The 14,818-nt window shown below is 42.7% G+C and overlaps 1 protein-coding gene across 1 annotated transcript in view; it reads left to right on the plus strand.

The window, feature by feature from the left end:
* Positions 1-14,818, plus strand: part of LOC306795592 (anoctamin-4-like) — a gene marked incomplete at its 5' end in the record, with an annotated part of 43,973 nt that overhangs the window by 20,665 nt on the left and 8,490 nt on the right. The window contains 17 exons of the mRNA XM_079294146.1: positions 1,064-1,231; positions 1,649-1,797; positions 1,957-2,106; positions 3,510-3,610; positions 4,269-4,313; positions 4,392-4,523; positions 4,781-4,887; positions 5,198-5,253; positions 5,456-5,577; positions 7,333-7,467; positions 7,687-7,783; positions 8,432-8,492; positions 13,137-13,219; positions 13,863-14,003; positions 14,143-14,307; positions 14,457-14,493; positions 14,638-14,749. Of these exons, the coding sequence (XP_079150272.1) occupies positions 1,064-1,231; positions 1,649-1,797; positions 1,957-2,106; positions 3,510-3,610; positions 4,269-4,313; positions 4,392-4,523; positions 4,781-4,887; positions 5,198-5,253; positions 5,456-5,577; positions 7,333-7,467; positions 7,687-7,783; positions 8,432-8,492; positions 13,137-13,219; positions 13,863-14,003; positions 14,143-14,307; positions 14,457-14,493; positions 14,638-14,749 (1,861 nt within the window). The remainder of the gene's footprint in view (positions 1-1,063; positions 1,232-1,648; positions 1,798-1,956; positions 2,107-3,509; positions 3,611-4,268; positions 4,314-4,391; positions 4,524-4,780; positions 4,888-5,197; positions 5,254-5,455; positions 5,578-7,332; positions 7,468-7,686; positions 7,784-8,431; positions 8,493-13,136; positions 13,220-13,862; positions 14,004-14,142; positions 14,308-14,456; positions 14,494-14,637; positions 14,750-14,818) is intronic.

The raw sequence follows: 14,818 nt of genomic DNA on the forward strand, positions 1-14,818 counted from the left end.
TATAGCGCTTTTCACAGACAATAATATCACAAAGTGCTTAACAGAGCAGACATTTAAAAGCATAAATGTTGCTCTGTGTCTGCTAGATTTGTAAAAAAAAAATTTAAAAGCAACTGTTTGCAAAATTTCTAAGATAAAAAGAATAGTCCATTCAACTGTCAAACTTTTAAAATGTTGCAAAGAAATAAAATACAAATCAAGTGCGTTTACATTGACTGCTTTTGATCAAATAAACTAGCTTGGTTTCATCAGAAGTTTGCAGTATAGGCTACGCTGTATGCATGGCTGTAATCTACCAGTAAACGGAGTACAAGGTTACGAGCTGGAAACAAAACAAGTCGCCGTGGCCATCTAACCGATCCACGAGAGGAAAATTGTTTTAATTGTTCTTACATGTCAGCTAGTATTTGCTATAGTGTATGTTTCATGTTCTCCAGAGACAAATACAATATTCATGTATATACTGTATATCCGAGAAGAAATTAGTTAAGTTTGCCACGTCAGAACTTACTCGGCAAAGGACTTTCCATCATCCATTTAACTCTTTTATTGAAAAAAGACAAAAAAAAAATGTCATGCCAGGAAAAAAACCTTTTTGCGCAATTTTGGAAGTTGATGTTTCCATACATCTTTTTTAATGCTAGACTTGAAAATGTGCATGCAATTATTGACAGAAACATGGCTAATGTTGTGTTTTCAGCCTTTCTGCTGCCCCCCCCCCCCCCAGTGGGCACAAGAACTGGCATTCGACTAGTCTTTGAGGAAAACCCCCTAACGTAGTACTACAGTTGTAAGCACAGGTCTTGCGTAAATGGAGACAACTCACCATGCTTAGATTAGCTGACAGTGCGTCAAAGGGGTTTGAAAGTACATGTTTACTGCTAGTCAGTACATTAGTTGCTTTCAGAACTCACTGTGAGCTCTTTGTATTCTATTGTTATGTGTCTTTACGAGAAATGGATCGCACAAGAGACAAGTAGTACCAGAGAGTTTCCAGTTAGAAAGGACCCCAAAACATGACGATAGAAATTTGAATGAAAACAAGTTCTTTGTGTTCCTGTAGGTGTGAGTTTTTCTCTACATGGGTCTGAGCCCCATCGGAGGAGCCCCCACCGCCGCAGAGTCCTGCCGCAGCCTCTTGCCTTCCCCTCTTGTGGGGAGGCAGACATCATGGAGGAGTCCTCGTCCAAAGCCGATGACTCCAGCACTCAGGACGATGTGCCTCCCCTCGGTGAGACCCGGCCTCACAAGGGCTCGAACTTTCTGTGCTCTTCTTGTACCTTGACTTGTTCAAATGTAACTATGGCGTGTAAGTGAGGGAAGTCGGGTCATGTCATGTCGTGGTACTGGGCAGCTTCCGGTGAAATGTGTTTGATGTGACTGCACATGTAAAGTGCCTTTGAGTACCTTTTAAAGCGCTACACCAATAAAATGTATTATTAAGCAGCCAAAAAAATGTTTTGCTCAGAAGTCGGTTGAGACCAAAATAGAGGTAAAGGGAGGGTGAATATTTGACCGGTGGCCACAAACATGACTGCAAATAGTTTCTAATGTTGCTCCATGTCTGTTGTTAGGTATCTAAATATTTACTCAGCAGTCGGGCAACCCTGCAGCGTTATTACTTACACTCTGCTGATCTTCCCTCAAGTTGTGAAGGATGTCAACGTGCTGCTTGAGAGAGAAAGGTCAGAGGGCGTCAGCAGCCCATCCAGAGACGACGACTCCACCCTGTTCAACCAGGGAACCAACAGCAGCATCCGCGACGACAACACCAAGCCGGACTCCGGCGTCCGGGAGGTCAGTGGTGAAACGAGATCTCTGGATTCCATGAGGTCATTGCTCCTTTCCATCCATGATAAACGACGAATGAGAAGTCGTTTAAAACAAAGTAGTATACTCATCCTTTCAATGGATGCTAATCACTCCTGATTCTTTCTCTGTTTTTCTGTCTGTTAGGGGAGGAGTAAGTCCAGCGGCCTTTGCTTCAGCGATGGAAAGAGTCGCATTGACTACATCCTGGTTTACAGGAAGACCAGCTCGCAGTCAGAGAAGAGGGAGATATTTGAGCGGAACATCCGTGCGGAGGGCCTACAGATGGAAAAGGAGGTAAAGAAAGAACATTTACACTATGTTGACATGGGTTAAGCTAAATCCTCATGTCTCTCACACACACACACACACACACACACATGCTAAACAAACAAGGGATGTGGGGTCTTGGAGGACCAATCTGCATTCCTGTCTACTTTTTTTCTTGTGAAGTGCCGTTCAGCAAACACAGAGCAATACTGGCATTTATTTGAAATCGTGTTTCTCGTCCCCTGAAGAATGTGAGTACTATCTCCACTCATCTTTTCCAACAATTTTAGTCCCCCCCAACTCTGAGCTGAAAGACACTAAAATGCATCGCAAAGCTCCACAGTGTTGGTTCAAAATTCTCAGTGGGTTCATCACTACAAGCAACACCTTTCACACCACGCATAATCATTTGCTCCTTTGTTCATATAAAAAATATTGATTGTAGCCACTTTAAAATTAATAATTTTTTAACTGGCACACGCCTAAGGTACTGTATGAGAGCATATTTATATCGGAAAAGCTTGAACCAATTGATGCGACATATTTACTTCATTAATGACTCAAATAAAAATGATTAATTGAACGTTTATTTAGCTGGTGGGGATTAAGTGTCTTGCTCAAGGGCACATCAGCGGGGCAGAATATATAATGAGGGGGCTCCACCTGAAGAGTGACCTTTCTAATCACATCAGGCCTCCAAAATATGTTTTGCTCTCGCTGCCCAGTAAAGCTTTTTTTAATCTTTCTTCTCTTTCCGGCCAAATTGCCGGGCAAAAAATAGCCACTTGTTCGGAAAAAAAACCGGATGCCCGCAAATAAAAACACAAAGCCTGGAAGGTTGACGTCGGACAGAGAATTGGCTTTGATGTAATTAACTCTGGCAAACCTGCGTCTGCAATCATAGAGGGCGACATGAGCAACATCAATACCAATATGTGTGAAGGAGCGATTTGATGCTCAGTCCTATAAAGCACGTAATCTCAATGGCCAGACCGCTGAATTTAAAAATGCTCCCAGCATTTTGCGCCCGCTCGTACAAGGTCTGACCGCAGAGTGCTGCTGTGGCGCTCGTTGGCCAACCGCCACTCGCAAAGATACAAATGTGCTGATGGCAATTTTCTCCTTGAGAGACTTGAATTTGAACAAGTGGAACATATGGCTGTTGTGATCTGTGTGTGTGTGTGTGTGTGTGATCTGTGTGTGTGTGTGTGTATCAACTTCTGCAGTACCTGCCGATGCGGTAGGTCATCATTATCTCGAACATGCAGGGGAAAACAATGGTCCTTGTCTCCCTCAACAGCCGGCTTGTGTCTTGCGTGGAATTGTTTTTGTCATATTTGAGATAAGATGCTGATTCATGTGCCGAGGTTCTATTTTGTGGCCCTCTCTGTTTCAGCTATTTTACCTTCTTGTGTTTGGTTTCTTCCCAGGCCTCTTTGACAAACAGTGACGTGATTTTTCTGAAGCTTCACGCACCATGGGACGTCCTCTGTCGCTACGCAGAGCTCATGAACATCCGCATGCCCTTCAGGTGAGACAACAAGCACTCATAGAATTGTCTTACAATGGAAGAAAAAAAAACTTTAAAGGTGCCCTGCGGAGTTTTTTTTGGAAACAAATAAGTTATGTTCACCCTCACAATGGCTCACCAAAGGTCTAAAATCATGTTGAATACAGTTCCTTCCTCATAGGATATTCACAAAGCTGACTATTTTTGAATGTTTCGAAAAATGAAGCGTTTACATCCAAGTTTGCTATCTTGTTTGCCTCTTTTTCATTGCTTTTCTTGGTGCATTGCTGCACTTCTTTGCGTGTTACCGCCACCAGCTGTCAATCAGCGGACTAGCATGAAACCAGCGGCAGACATGTGCATCTGTCGCCTGTGTGCTTTTGCACAATACAAACAAAACAAGGGGCCCATTCATAGACTCATTGCTCCATGGCGCTACTAGTGGTCCAAGAACTCTACTGGCTACCTTTCATGTTTGATACTGTTATTACCAGCAGTAGTAGTAGTGGTACAAACATGGTCGAATATATACTTGAAGAATGGTTAGAAGCAGTAATAGTAACGGTAGTATTGGTGGTAGTAGTAGTGAAAGTACCTTTTATTTGTATTATTATCCTCCTCATTACTGAACTGCATTATGTTTCGAAGTTAATCATTCCCCACGTCCTGCATGTTCCAGGAGGAAAATCCTTTTCATGCACCGACGGCAGAAGTTCATGAGCAGGTGAGTGTTCAGTCAAAGGAAGCAGCACGAGATCGGCTGACGACAGCAGAAAGCTTTAACAGACGACTTCGCTTGCAGGATGGAGAAGCGCATCAACAAGTGTCGCGGCTGGCTGCCCCGCAAGCCCATGAAGTTTGACAACGACGCTCTGCCCGACCTGGAGGAGAACGAGAGCTTTACCGCCCCCTTCAGTCGATCAAGGATACACCAGTGAGTTGTTGTTTTTACGAAACAGCTCTTTAGAAACTCATCCCAGAGAAATACTTGAACTTTATCCAACAGTGGTGCCTGCAACATTTTTCTTCTTCTTCCGCTTTTGTGCTTTTTTGCCACTTGATATTTTCTCTGTTGCTGTTCGCATAATAATCGACACTACACACACACACACACACACACACACACACACACACACGTGAAGTATCACTCACAGCAGACAGATTTGTAATAACTGGTGCATTTCTCTGCAGTTTCATCATCCACAACAAAGACACTTTTTTCAGCAACGCTACCAGAAGTCGCATCGCTCACCACATCCTCCAGCGGGTCAAATATGAGGAGGGTAAAAATAAGATGGGTGAGTTTCCTGTTGGGCATTATGACAAATCCTACAACTGTTTGAAATGTGAGGAAAATGTAAGTGATTTGAATCATTTCCATTTCCCCCTACATCTCAAAGTTTTTGCTACTTTGGTTTCTGATATTCCCTGAAAATGTGTCTTTTCATCTTCTGGTTCAATAAAGGGCTCACTAATAATCTGTGCCTGCTGTGGCTGTCACTTTGAAAAATGTTTAAGTTTCAACACATTTTTATGTTTTGTTCCAATAATTCTAACGTTCAGATCAGGCTTCTGCTTCTCTTCACGCTTCTCTGTTTTTGATTCAAGGGCTTAATCGTCTTTTGAGCAACAGTTCATATGAGGCAGCGTTCCCTCTTCACGAGGTAATTTGGCTGATCTCCATAAAATCATTCATTAATTACATTTTTGTCACTCTTTAAGTCATTACTTCTTTCTGTGTCTTGTGTGTGGTCCTGGATCCCATGTACTGATATCACGGAATATACATACATGCACATAGATCACGTATATCTGCGTGTCCGTGAACGTGTGTGTGTGTGTGTGTGTGTGTCTGGACTTTAACAGGGGAGCTACCACAGCAAAAACTCCATCAGAACGCACGGAGCAGAGAACCACCGGCACCTGCTGTACGAATGTTGGGCCTGGTGGGGGGTTTGGTACAAGTACCAACCGCTGGACCTCATCAGGTAACTGTAAAGGGGTTTAAGGCAGTGATTCTTAACCATAGGGCCGCGGCCCATGATTGGGCCGCGAGCGCCACCTAGAGGGCCGCGAAAAACTTTCAGTTTTGCACCTGTGGGCCGCGAGGGCCGCGGGACCGCATAGGTTATCAATTGAAGACACCAGAGATATTACTGTTATCCATGAGACGCTCAGTTACAATATAGCTTCCCACCACCTGGTGGCGGTAATGCGTCAGTCAGTTGTTTAACAAGCTGCAATAAGCAGAAGAAGACACTCAGCAAGCCGCTAGCCTGTAGCGAAAGTTATGGATAAGTTATTAAAAAGAAAAAATGAAGACGACAGTGGTGCCATACCCCCCAAAAGTCTAAATGTGTGTTCAAGTACAACCCTGACTTTCTTAAGTACGGCTTTGTGAACGGAGGCAACGAGGCAGAGCCGAGGGCTCAGTGTGTGGAATGTGGGCTGATGCTATCAAACGAAGCACTGAAGCCTTCGAAACTAAAGCGACACATAGCGCCGAAACATCCAACGCTCGTGGGAAAGTCTGTTGGGCTTCTTGTTGTGTGTGCAGGTTTACATACACATGATAATAAATGTCTTTGTGATCATCACATTGTATCATCTCATTTATTTAACAAGGGTTTTGCCTGTTCAACACCGGCATCCTCGATCCCCTCCCCTTCCGTTCCTACGGCTTGTTTGCGCAAATACGTCACAAAACATGTCCGTGTTTGGTATCCCAGCATGCCCAAAATCCTCATCTTTGCAAAGAAATCATCGATTTTCTTTCATTTCTTATGGTTTCTCCACAAAAGGAGCCCAAACACATACTGTCCAAAGTCGCCATAACCGCTGCAAGTCGTATCTTGCAGCATTTCGACGGAAAATACACATTATAGACCCGACAACGTGCTAGGGGATGTTACCATGGAGCTACTTCCTTCAGAAAACGCTAGTACTTATAGTACAAACCTTAACCTCCTCTTCCATAAGCCGTCAACCAACGTTTGCGTAACTGAGCTATTCTCATTCTCGTTCGTGTGCTCGGTCGCAGCCATTAAGCACAGCAAGTCCTCTACTCACACACCATGTCTTCGACCATATATACATCGTTTTTGCAATTTGCAAAGGCTAAAAATAAAAGGAAAATAATATAATATCAAAATATAAAGGGAGAAACACCTTCAGTGTGTCAGAATATCATGTGGTTACCATGTGTCCATTTGGGTCTCCAAATGTCCTTTTAGAGCTCCGCCTGGATCTCTTCATGGAAGAAACACTGTAGAATGGTCATACTTTGTCCAATCTTCTTCAAATTTGAGGCAGTTGTTCACTGATAGTGTAGTTACAGCCCTATACCTGTACAGATACAGCCACCGGCAGTTATTTATACTGAAAGATACTTTTTTATTTTATGCGGACAAAAATCTTAAATTTTTACTGACTCCAAAGGCCCACTGCTCTGTTTCTGTATGACCGACAGGTTGTCTGACACTTTTGATGCATATAGTCAGAGTGGGCCCCGGGACACTTTGTACTTGAAAAGTTGGGCCCCGAGGTCAAAAAGGTTAAGAACCCCTGGTTTAAAGGACACATTCAACATTGAAAACATCATCACAGGTAGTACATAATCTCCCATATATAGGTTGAATCTGCTTTTTTTACCACACTCCGTATGTTTTTATATGGATATTTGTTGTAAGTATTATGAAAGACACCCTGGAACTCGTTCCTCTTGTGCTCTGCTGTTGTTTCAGGAGGTATTTTGGGGAGAAGATCGGTCTGTACTTCGCCTGGCTCGGCTGGTACACAGGGATGCTGTTTCCTGCAGCTCTGGTCGGCCTCTTGGTGTTCCTGTATGGTCTGTTCACTCTGGAGCACTGCCAGGTCAGGTAAACACACCTCCTCTCCTTTCTGATAAGATGAAGTGTCCCCAGAGTTGAATTGTATCTGAAGCATTTATAATAATCTTTTTAAAAATGTTTCTACTGCATCTTTCCGGAAAGCTCAACCTTGCATCAGTTTAGGGTTTCCACTGTGTTGCACCAATGTTGCTAGACATTGCGATACCAACTGAACCAGAGTTTGATAGGCTACATGTTGTTCTCCAGTAAAGAAATCTGCCAGGCTACTGACATCATCATGTGCCCCATCTGTGACCAGTACTGCCCCTACCTGAGACTGTCAGACAGCTGCATCTACGCCAAGGTACTGTCACCACAGCAACGGGACGAAATACTCCCAACTGATGTTTGTAATTGTACTCGTGGAAAATGTGTGATGAGCCAGCTAAGTTTATCAGTATGTAACTTTTAGCCGAATTGATTCAGCAAATTTGGCGCTTTACTGGGCTACTGTACAAACATGGTGGTGCAACATGGCGGACTCCGCCAAGAGGACCTGCTCGTTCACATGAACAGAGGAGGAACTCTGGATCAATGCATTTTACAACTTTTATGACATAATAATTTAATTAACTCCAATTTCCAGCATTTGTACGGGAAAGTTGATTCACCTAACAAAAAGAAATGATACGCTGATTTACAGCTGTCTCTTTCCCAATGTAAGTCTATGGGAAGAGAGTATTTTTGGGCCACATGGCATGACATAATGGACCCGAAAGTTTGGCAACTTTGTCAACTTCGCTTCAAAGCCCGGCGCTCTTCTTGGGGGCTTGATGTGTTGTAGTTATGAAGGGATTATCCTATACTAACCAAAACACAACAATACTTAGTTTCAGGTTATGCATTAAAACACATTATTCTGAATATCCACTCTGGCTAATAGATCACCCTAACTTTTACACACTGGACTTTGAACATCAGCAACATTTTGCTCTTCCTATCTTCTTCTCAGGTCACCCATCTCTTTGACAATGGAGCAACTGTTTTCTTCGCTGTATTCATGGCTGTTTGGGGTAAGTCCAACAGTTCACATTTCTGTCTGAGCTTTTTTCCTCCCACAAAAACCCTAAAGATGTACTAATACCACATTTGTTGCCACTTTTGGGCAGTGCAATAAGCAGAAAACATTGACATTCATCAGAAAGTTCACATGGCTAACATATTGCCTAGTTATGCACCCAGCAAACACATACCAACCATATCATTCATTTAGAGTTGTATTTCTATCCACCTGGTGACTGTAAATCCAATATTCACTCTCCTTTCACTTCAGCTGCTGAGGGAAATCTGACTAACCATGTTCACCAGCTCGTCCTTCATTGTGTCTGCTGTTCGGTGCTGGGCAGGGAGCTTAATATAGTGGCTTTATCACTGAAAACAGTCATTTGACCCATTGTTCACGTAAAAATATTGATTAGTGCAGCTTTAATTTTGTTTGTTTTTTTATTGAAAAAAATATATCACAGGTCTCTAAAAAGTTGTATCCCTACATTTTAAAAGTGACACACATTATTGCATTGCGTGCAGATTGTACATTATTTTAAAAGGATGCATTCCCGGTATTCATTGTGGAGGCTTTTTTGGTAAACGCCAAGTGGATCAGGAAGCTGTCAGCGCTGAACAAGGTCCCAGGGTATGTGAGGTGCAAACAGAGAGTTTGTGATGGGCTCATATTCCTCAACCGCTGCAGACAGGGCAGGTGATGAAGCAGCATCATCACATGGCTGATAGCTGGGCTGCTTATAAACGTCGAGGTGGAAGCATGAGGGGGCTGATAGAAAAGAAAGGAACAAAAAATCACTCCGCTGAAGAAAAAGATATGCAAAAGGAAATTCTTCGAAAATAGATTTCAACTCTTGATATCAACCAGGAAGACACTCACAACTCACCCCATGTCATCTATGCCAACCGAATAGGTCGACGCTCCATTCAAATTCTGGCTGTGCAGGATTGTTTCTGACTTGTGTGATCTAAACATTTTCAATAACCCCTGAACTTTATCGGAAAATGGATAGATGTAATCGTTTCCAAAATTCATAACATGTTTTTATCAAACGAAATATTGTGCTTCAATCTATATTTGCTGGCCTTTCAACAACAACGTTTTCTCTGCGGTCCAAAACGGTTTGCTCTCCAGCTTGTCGCACACAAAGGGAGGTACGCACCGGTGTAGCAGGAATCTAACAGCACCATGAGTTTCATTTATACAACCACAATAACAGGACAAAAAATGGTTTCGAAAACATCAAGAGATGCTTGAACGTTAAAATAAATGGCATTCCGTACGGCCCTAACGCCGCCTAAATATCATTTCATCTGAATGATATGGGTTCAAAATATGCTTCAAAATCAGACCCAGAAGCATGAAAGCATAGTTGCCATTGCAATAAACCTTTGCAGAAGAATTTTAAGTATTAAAAAGGTTTCTATTAAAGTTTGTTTTTAAATGATCAACATTAAAATTGATTTGTAAAATTCGAACACCCACCTAAAATACCCCTTGATTCCAAAACAAGAAGAAGAACAAGCAGCAAATGACAGTCAACGCTCACCAATGAGTTTGTTAACAGTCTCTGGGTGTTTGAGGTCCTCTTGTACTCTGTTGTCGAATCTCCAACATCTCAGCATGAAGAAGAGAGCTAAACACAGCTGCAGGGCGAAGGTCAACACGCCCAGCACGATTATGACGTCGTTAACTGTTGAGGGTAAAGAGGACAGAAGGGGTACAAGATTTAAAGTGCTTTTATAGCTCAATGCAGAGGCGTGCCAGGACATTTCCCTTTCAACTAAAGGTGTGTGCAGTCATTGTTCTATTAAAGTACTTTGTGCTTTTTAAACTTCACGAGCAATTGAATCCCAGTGCCGTCAGACACCTTTTAACATGTACAGGAGTTTAACTGTATTGGAGCTAAAATATTCAAATAAAAAGTGATTTGTTTAATTCATAGACAGTAAGTGCTGTGGCTCTCCCATTACAGTCATAAAAGCAGTGCAGGCCCTGTTGCATTAGTGCGTGTTAATAATTCAGATAGACATATTCAGACAATCTTCTCATCGCAGTGGAATCCCTATCGGCTTCACAAGTATAAATGTTTGATGGCGAATTGCAGACATAGCCGGACTAATGCTCAGTCTAAGCAAAGAGAAAAAAAAAAGTACAGCAAAACATTATAAAACTTTTGTTTCTAAATGTGAAGGCATTACCAAAAATAAAAAAACATACAATTTTGACAGAATAGATCTCCTGAGAATCATTTTCCTTGTTACAGAGATGTTACAGTACCAGCTGGAGAGAGGTGTGGTGTTGACTCCCAGTGGGTGACCTCTGGTCGAGTCAGGTTTTGGTTCTGGAGAAATCCCATCAGTCAGACCGTTCACTGCTCCAGCAGCGTCCCTGTGCAGCACAGGCATTTGCTTGTATTTTACTTTACAACCTTGACACTTAATGTCACAGACTGTATGAGCACTGAAAAGCAAGGCCAACCTTTTCACCGTGAGCAAATGATTCAGGGAATTGAAAGATTTTATTTTTTAAGTTAATCTCGTCAGCATCATGTACAATTAGTTTTATGGAGTTAAAAGGGCAAATGTTGACTTTAATGATCTGATTCTCCCTCTTATCTTGTCTACAGACTCACTCCTCTCCTGTCACCTCTGAGCACTGTGCAGACGTACAGATTAAAAGTCATGCAGCCTGTTGAAATGTGAGGTTGAAAGGATCTACACTTGAAATAGTGTTCAATAGCATCATAATGTGTTTAACTCATTGTACTGTAGAAAACAGCTGGAGGAACATTTTATTTAGGGTATAAAAAAAGAATACAGCGTCAGATAAACATAAATACTGAAAAGGGGGCAAAAAAAACGAGATCTGTTCAAATAAAGTGCAGACAAACGTAGAGTAAAATATATACCGGTACAAGACATTACACACAGGTCACACAAACTACTAATCTAACTAAAAACACAGCTAAATGATGTGAAACTTTTGTACAGGGAACTCTATGAAGAGCCATGTGGAAGAGAGCTGCACGGACACGCCAGAGCCCAGTCTGGAAAGAATTGAAAGTATTTATTGTGCGCTAATGTACTGACCTTACAAGAACGGCCTCTTGGAAGTTGCTGCTGCTGCTGCTGCTGCTGTCCAAGTGAATATCATTTTGGGGCTTGACTGCAGCAGAGAATCTGCTCAAATCCCTTCATTAAGGCTCCTCAGAAGTGGGCTCCCTGCTGGCTCCACACGGGGGAAGCGGTGCCCTTTCTCAGACAGCTGCGCCCACCCGTTCAAAACACGCTGCTCTGCTTTTCAACAGGGTCGCGGACGCGATAGATGGAAATAAACTACGAGCTTTGTTTGGCTTCAGTGTTCAGTGGAGCGGCATGGTGTGTTTGTCTGCAATAAGTAAGCTATGCAGAGGACTTTGTTCAGCCATATCGACCCTCCATGCCAGAACCTTGTGGCTCTGCCTTCTTACCGAAAAGACACCACCGACTTCCGACATAAAAAGATCTCCAGGAGACGAACTTGTCACGTTCTATGGAGTTTTTGTTCACAAATCAATAAGTCTTAACAAGATTCAAAGTTTATTCTCTTGCAAGAGGGAAGCAAACAGCTCCGTATTCAGTAGACTGTGTGAATGCTTCAAAATATGTATCACACAAGCCCCTTTATCGATACAGTAACAAGTCATTTCTCAAAAGTGCAGCACCCACGAGGGCTCGTCTGCTGCATCCAGCTGACTTTTCACCGCTTCGATACACTCAAGGTAACATGAGGTGCTTTCAACCACCAGTTCTGATTACTGCTTGGTCTGCACTTTCTTTACTCCACGTAAGGAGCAAGTTGTTCTTGCCACTACTTCTCCAGTAGCCATTTTCCTGAATAGATAACGTACGTTTTCGAGTTCACACCGAGGACACAAAGTTCAAATGCATATTTCGACCATTACAATTGTAAGCCTCGACACAACTGTTCCTTCCAAAGAAGGTTTAGAAGCACTCACACGTTGTTGTTTTTTGGTTTATTTGAGAGTTGTTTTTTTGGTGGAACTCACCCAGCTTCACAAAAATGACTTTGAATTTCCAGATTGTTTTTACTTGCAGCGTCAAGGCGTAGGTATGGGGAGGGGAGTTCATGCTCCACCAAATTAGGCTGATTTATTACCTGAAATAAATGAACCAACCCGGTTCAAATGGTGCCTTTGATATGTAGATGACATATTTTGCATATTTGATCAGTACTGTTGACACGAATGGTCACATGCACACACCTGATGCCTCTTCTGGACCGTGGTTGTATCTGGACCATGGTCTTGCCTCCTGCCATGGTCCTGCCTGACACCCACTGCTACTATCATTGTTATTTGTAGTGGCGTTGGTTGCTATTGCCGATACCATTACTGCTTTTGTTATCATTGTTATTCTACTATATCCACTGCGGCTGTTATTACTAGTTGTCATCATTTTTTACATCATTATTGTGCCTAATACTTTAATTATATGAATAATATATGTCATATGCATTGAATGTGTTGTAGCTATGTTATGTTGTGCATTATGGACACATGACATCTATTGCACTTCTGTCCATTTTGTGATTTTGGGCTGTACAAAATACATTCAATTTAATTTAATTCAATTTCCGTCATGTGTTTCAGCAACGGTCTTCCTGGAGTTTTGGAAAAGGCGCAGGGCTGTCCTCGCATACGACTGGGACCTCATCGACTGGGAGGAAGAGGAGGTGAAGCACTTCCTTGTATTTCTGCATCTGTGGTGAATCTGATTAGAGATTAAGTGAGATGTGGTGAGAGGACGTCGAATAAAAAGTGAAAAACAAAGTTGCTGCCCTTATTTTTCATTCAGAGTTTTATCTCCGTGGTTTCATTTAGCGAACCCGTTTCTCTTTTGGCTTTTCCCAAAGAGGTTTCAAATCACGTACACAATATTTCTTACCCTGGAGAAATGCTTGCCTGCTCATGCCTTTTTCCAGTATATGTTTAGGTGGGACTGAGAGCCAAGGGAGTCCGTCTCAAATCAATGCATGACTCCCTGGAAATGTAGCTCTACAAAGCCGTCATGCTGCAATTTGGGTTTTGTCAGAACTTTTAGTGGGTTTATAATGTGCCTGCCTGTCCTGTGGATCAACCTCCAACCCTCTTCTGTCAATCAAACTCAAACTGGCTGAAGGCGTTCCTTGAAAGGCTGCTGTTCGTGGGCGTGAAAGTGACTCAGTCTGCTTGGTACAGAAAATAAAACAAGACTGGTTATAAACTCTGGGATTCTGGGTTTTGAACGAGAAATATATCCCATAGCCTCATCAGAGTTTTTAAAAGCTAATTGCATTCACTGCTTAATTTTGCTCACGCATGTCTTTTGTCTTTCAGGATGAGATACGCCCCCAGTTTGAGAACAAATACTCCAAGAAGGAGAGGACGAACCCCATATCTGGAAAGCCTGAACCTCACCAGGCTTTCAGCGACAAATATAGTCGCCTCATCATCTCAGCGTCCGGGATCTTCTTCATGGTGAGTGTCTGGGGTGAACGCACGTCAAGTAGCAGGCGTGCCGCTCTCATCTCTGTATGTATCCTGTCTTAGAGGACTATTTATGTCAATTTAAAGTCTTGTCCCCGGCATTTCACTGCGTGTCGCTATGATGTCGCAGATTCTGGTGGTGATTGCCGCCGTGTTTGGCATCGTCATATACCGCGTCATCACCGTCAGCACCTTCGCCGCCTTCGACTGGGCCCTCATCAGGAACAACTCTCAGGTGGCGACCACCGGAACGGCAGTGTGCATCAACTTCTGCATGATCATGCTCCTCAACGTGGTGAGTGTGGAGCGGTACATAAAAAGAGCGGTGATTATCATGACGTCATCACAACCCAGACACAAAGATGGTGTTTCTTTGTTGTTTAGTGTACGATCGATTTAACTCCCTCCCTCAGTAACGGGTGACACCATTGTGTTTTCTTCCAGCTCTATGAAAAGGTTGCTCTTCTCCTCACTAATTTAGGTAAGTTGTCTGCACCAGCAGATCGAATGCTCTTGAAGCTGAAGGGGCGATGCAGACTTAATTACTACAGTACATTAGTGTTGGCTCCGTACTGAACATACAGTGTTTTTATCAGTTTATCAGTTTCTCTTCGTGCCACCACAGAACAGCCAAGGACAGAGTCAGAGTGGGAGAACAGCTTTACCCTCAAGATGTTCCTTTTTCAGTTCGTCAACCTCAACAGTTCAACTTTCTACATCGCCTTCTTCTTGGGAAGGTGAGAATATTTTTGTGACGCTGTATCTCCATTCTTCAACTGGGCTTTTTTTGTTTGTCAGTATAACAT

Source organism: Melanostigma gelatinosum (assembly GCF_949748355.1).
Source record: "Melanostigma gelatinosum genome assembly, chromosome: 22".
NCBI lineage: Eukaryota > Metazoa > Chordata > Actinopteri > Perciformes > Zoarcidae > Melanostigma > Melanostigma gelatinosum.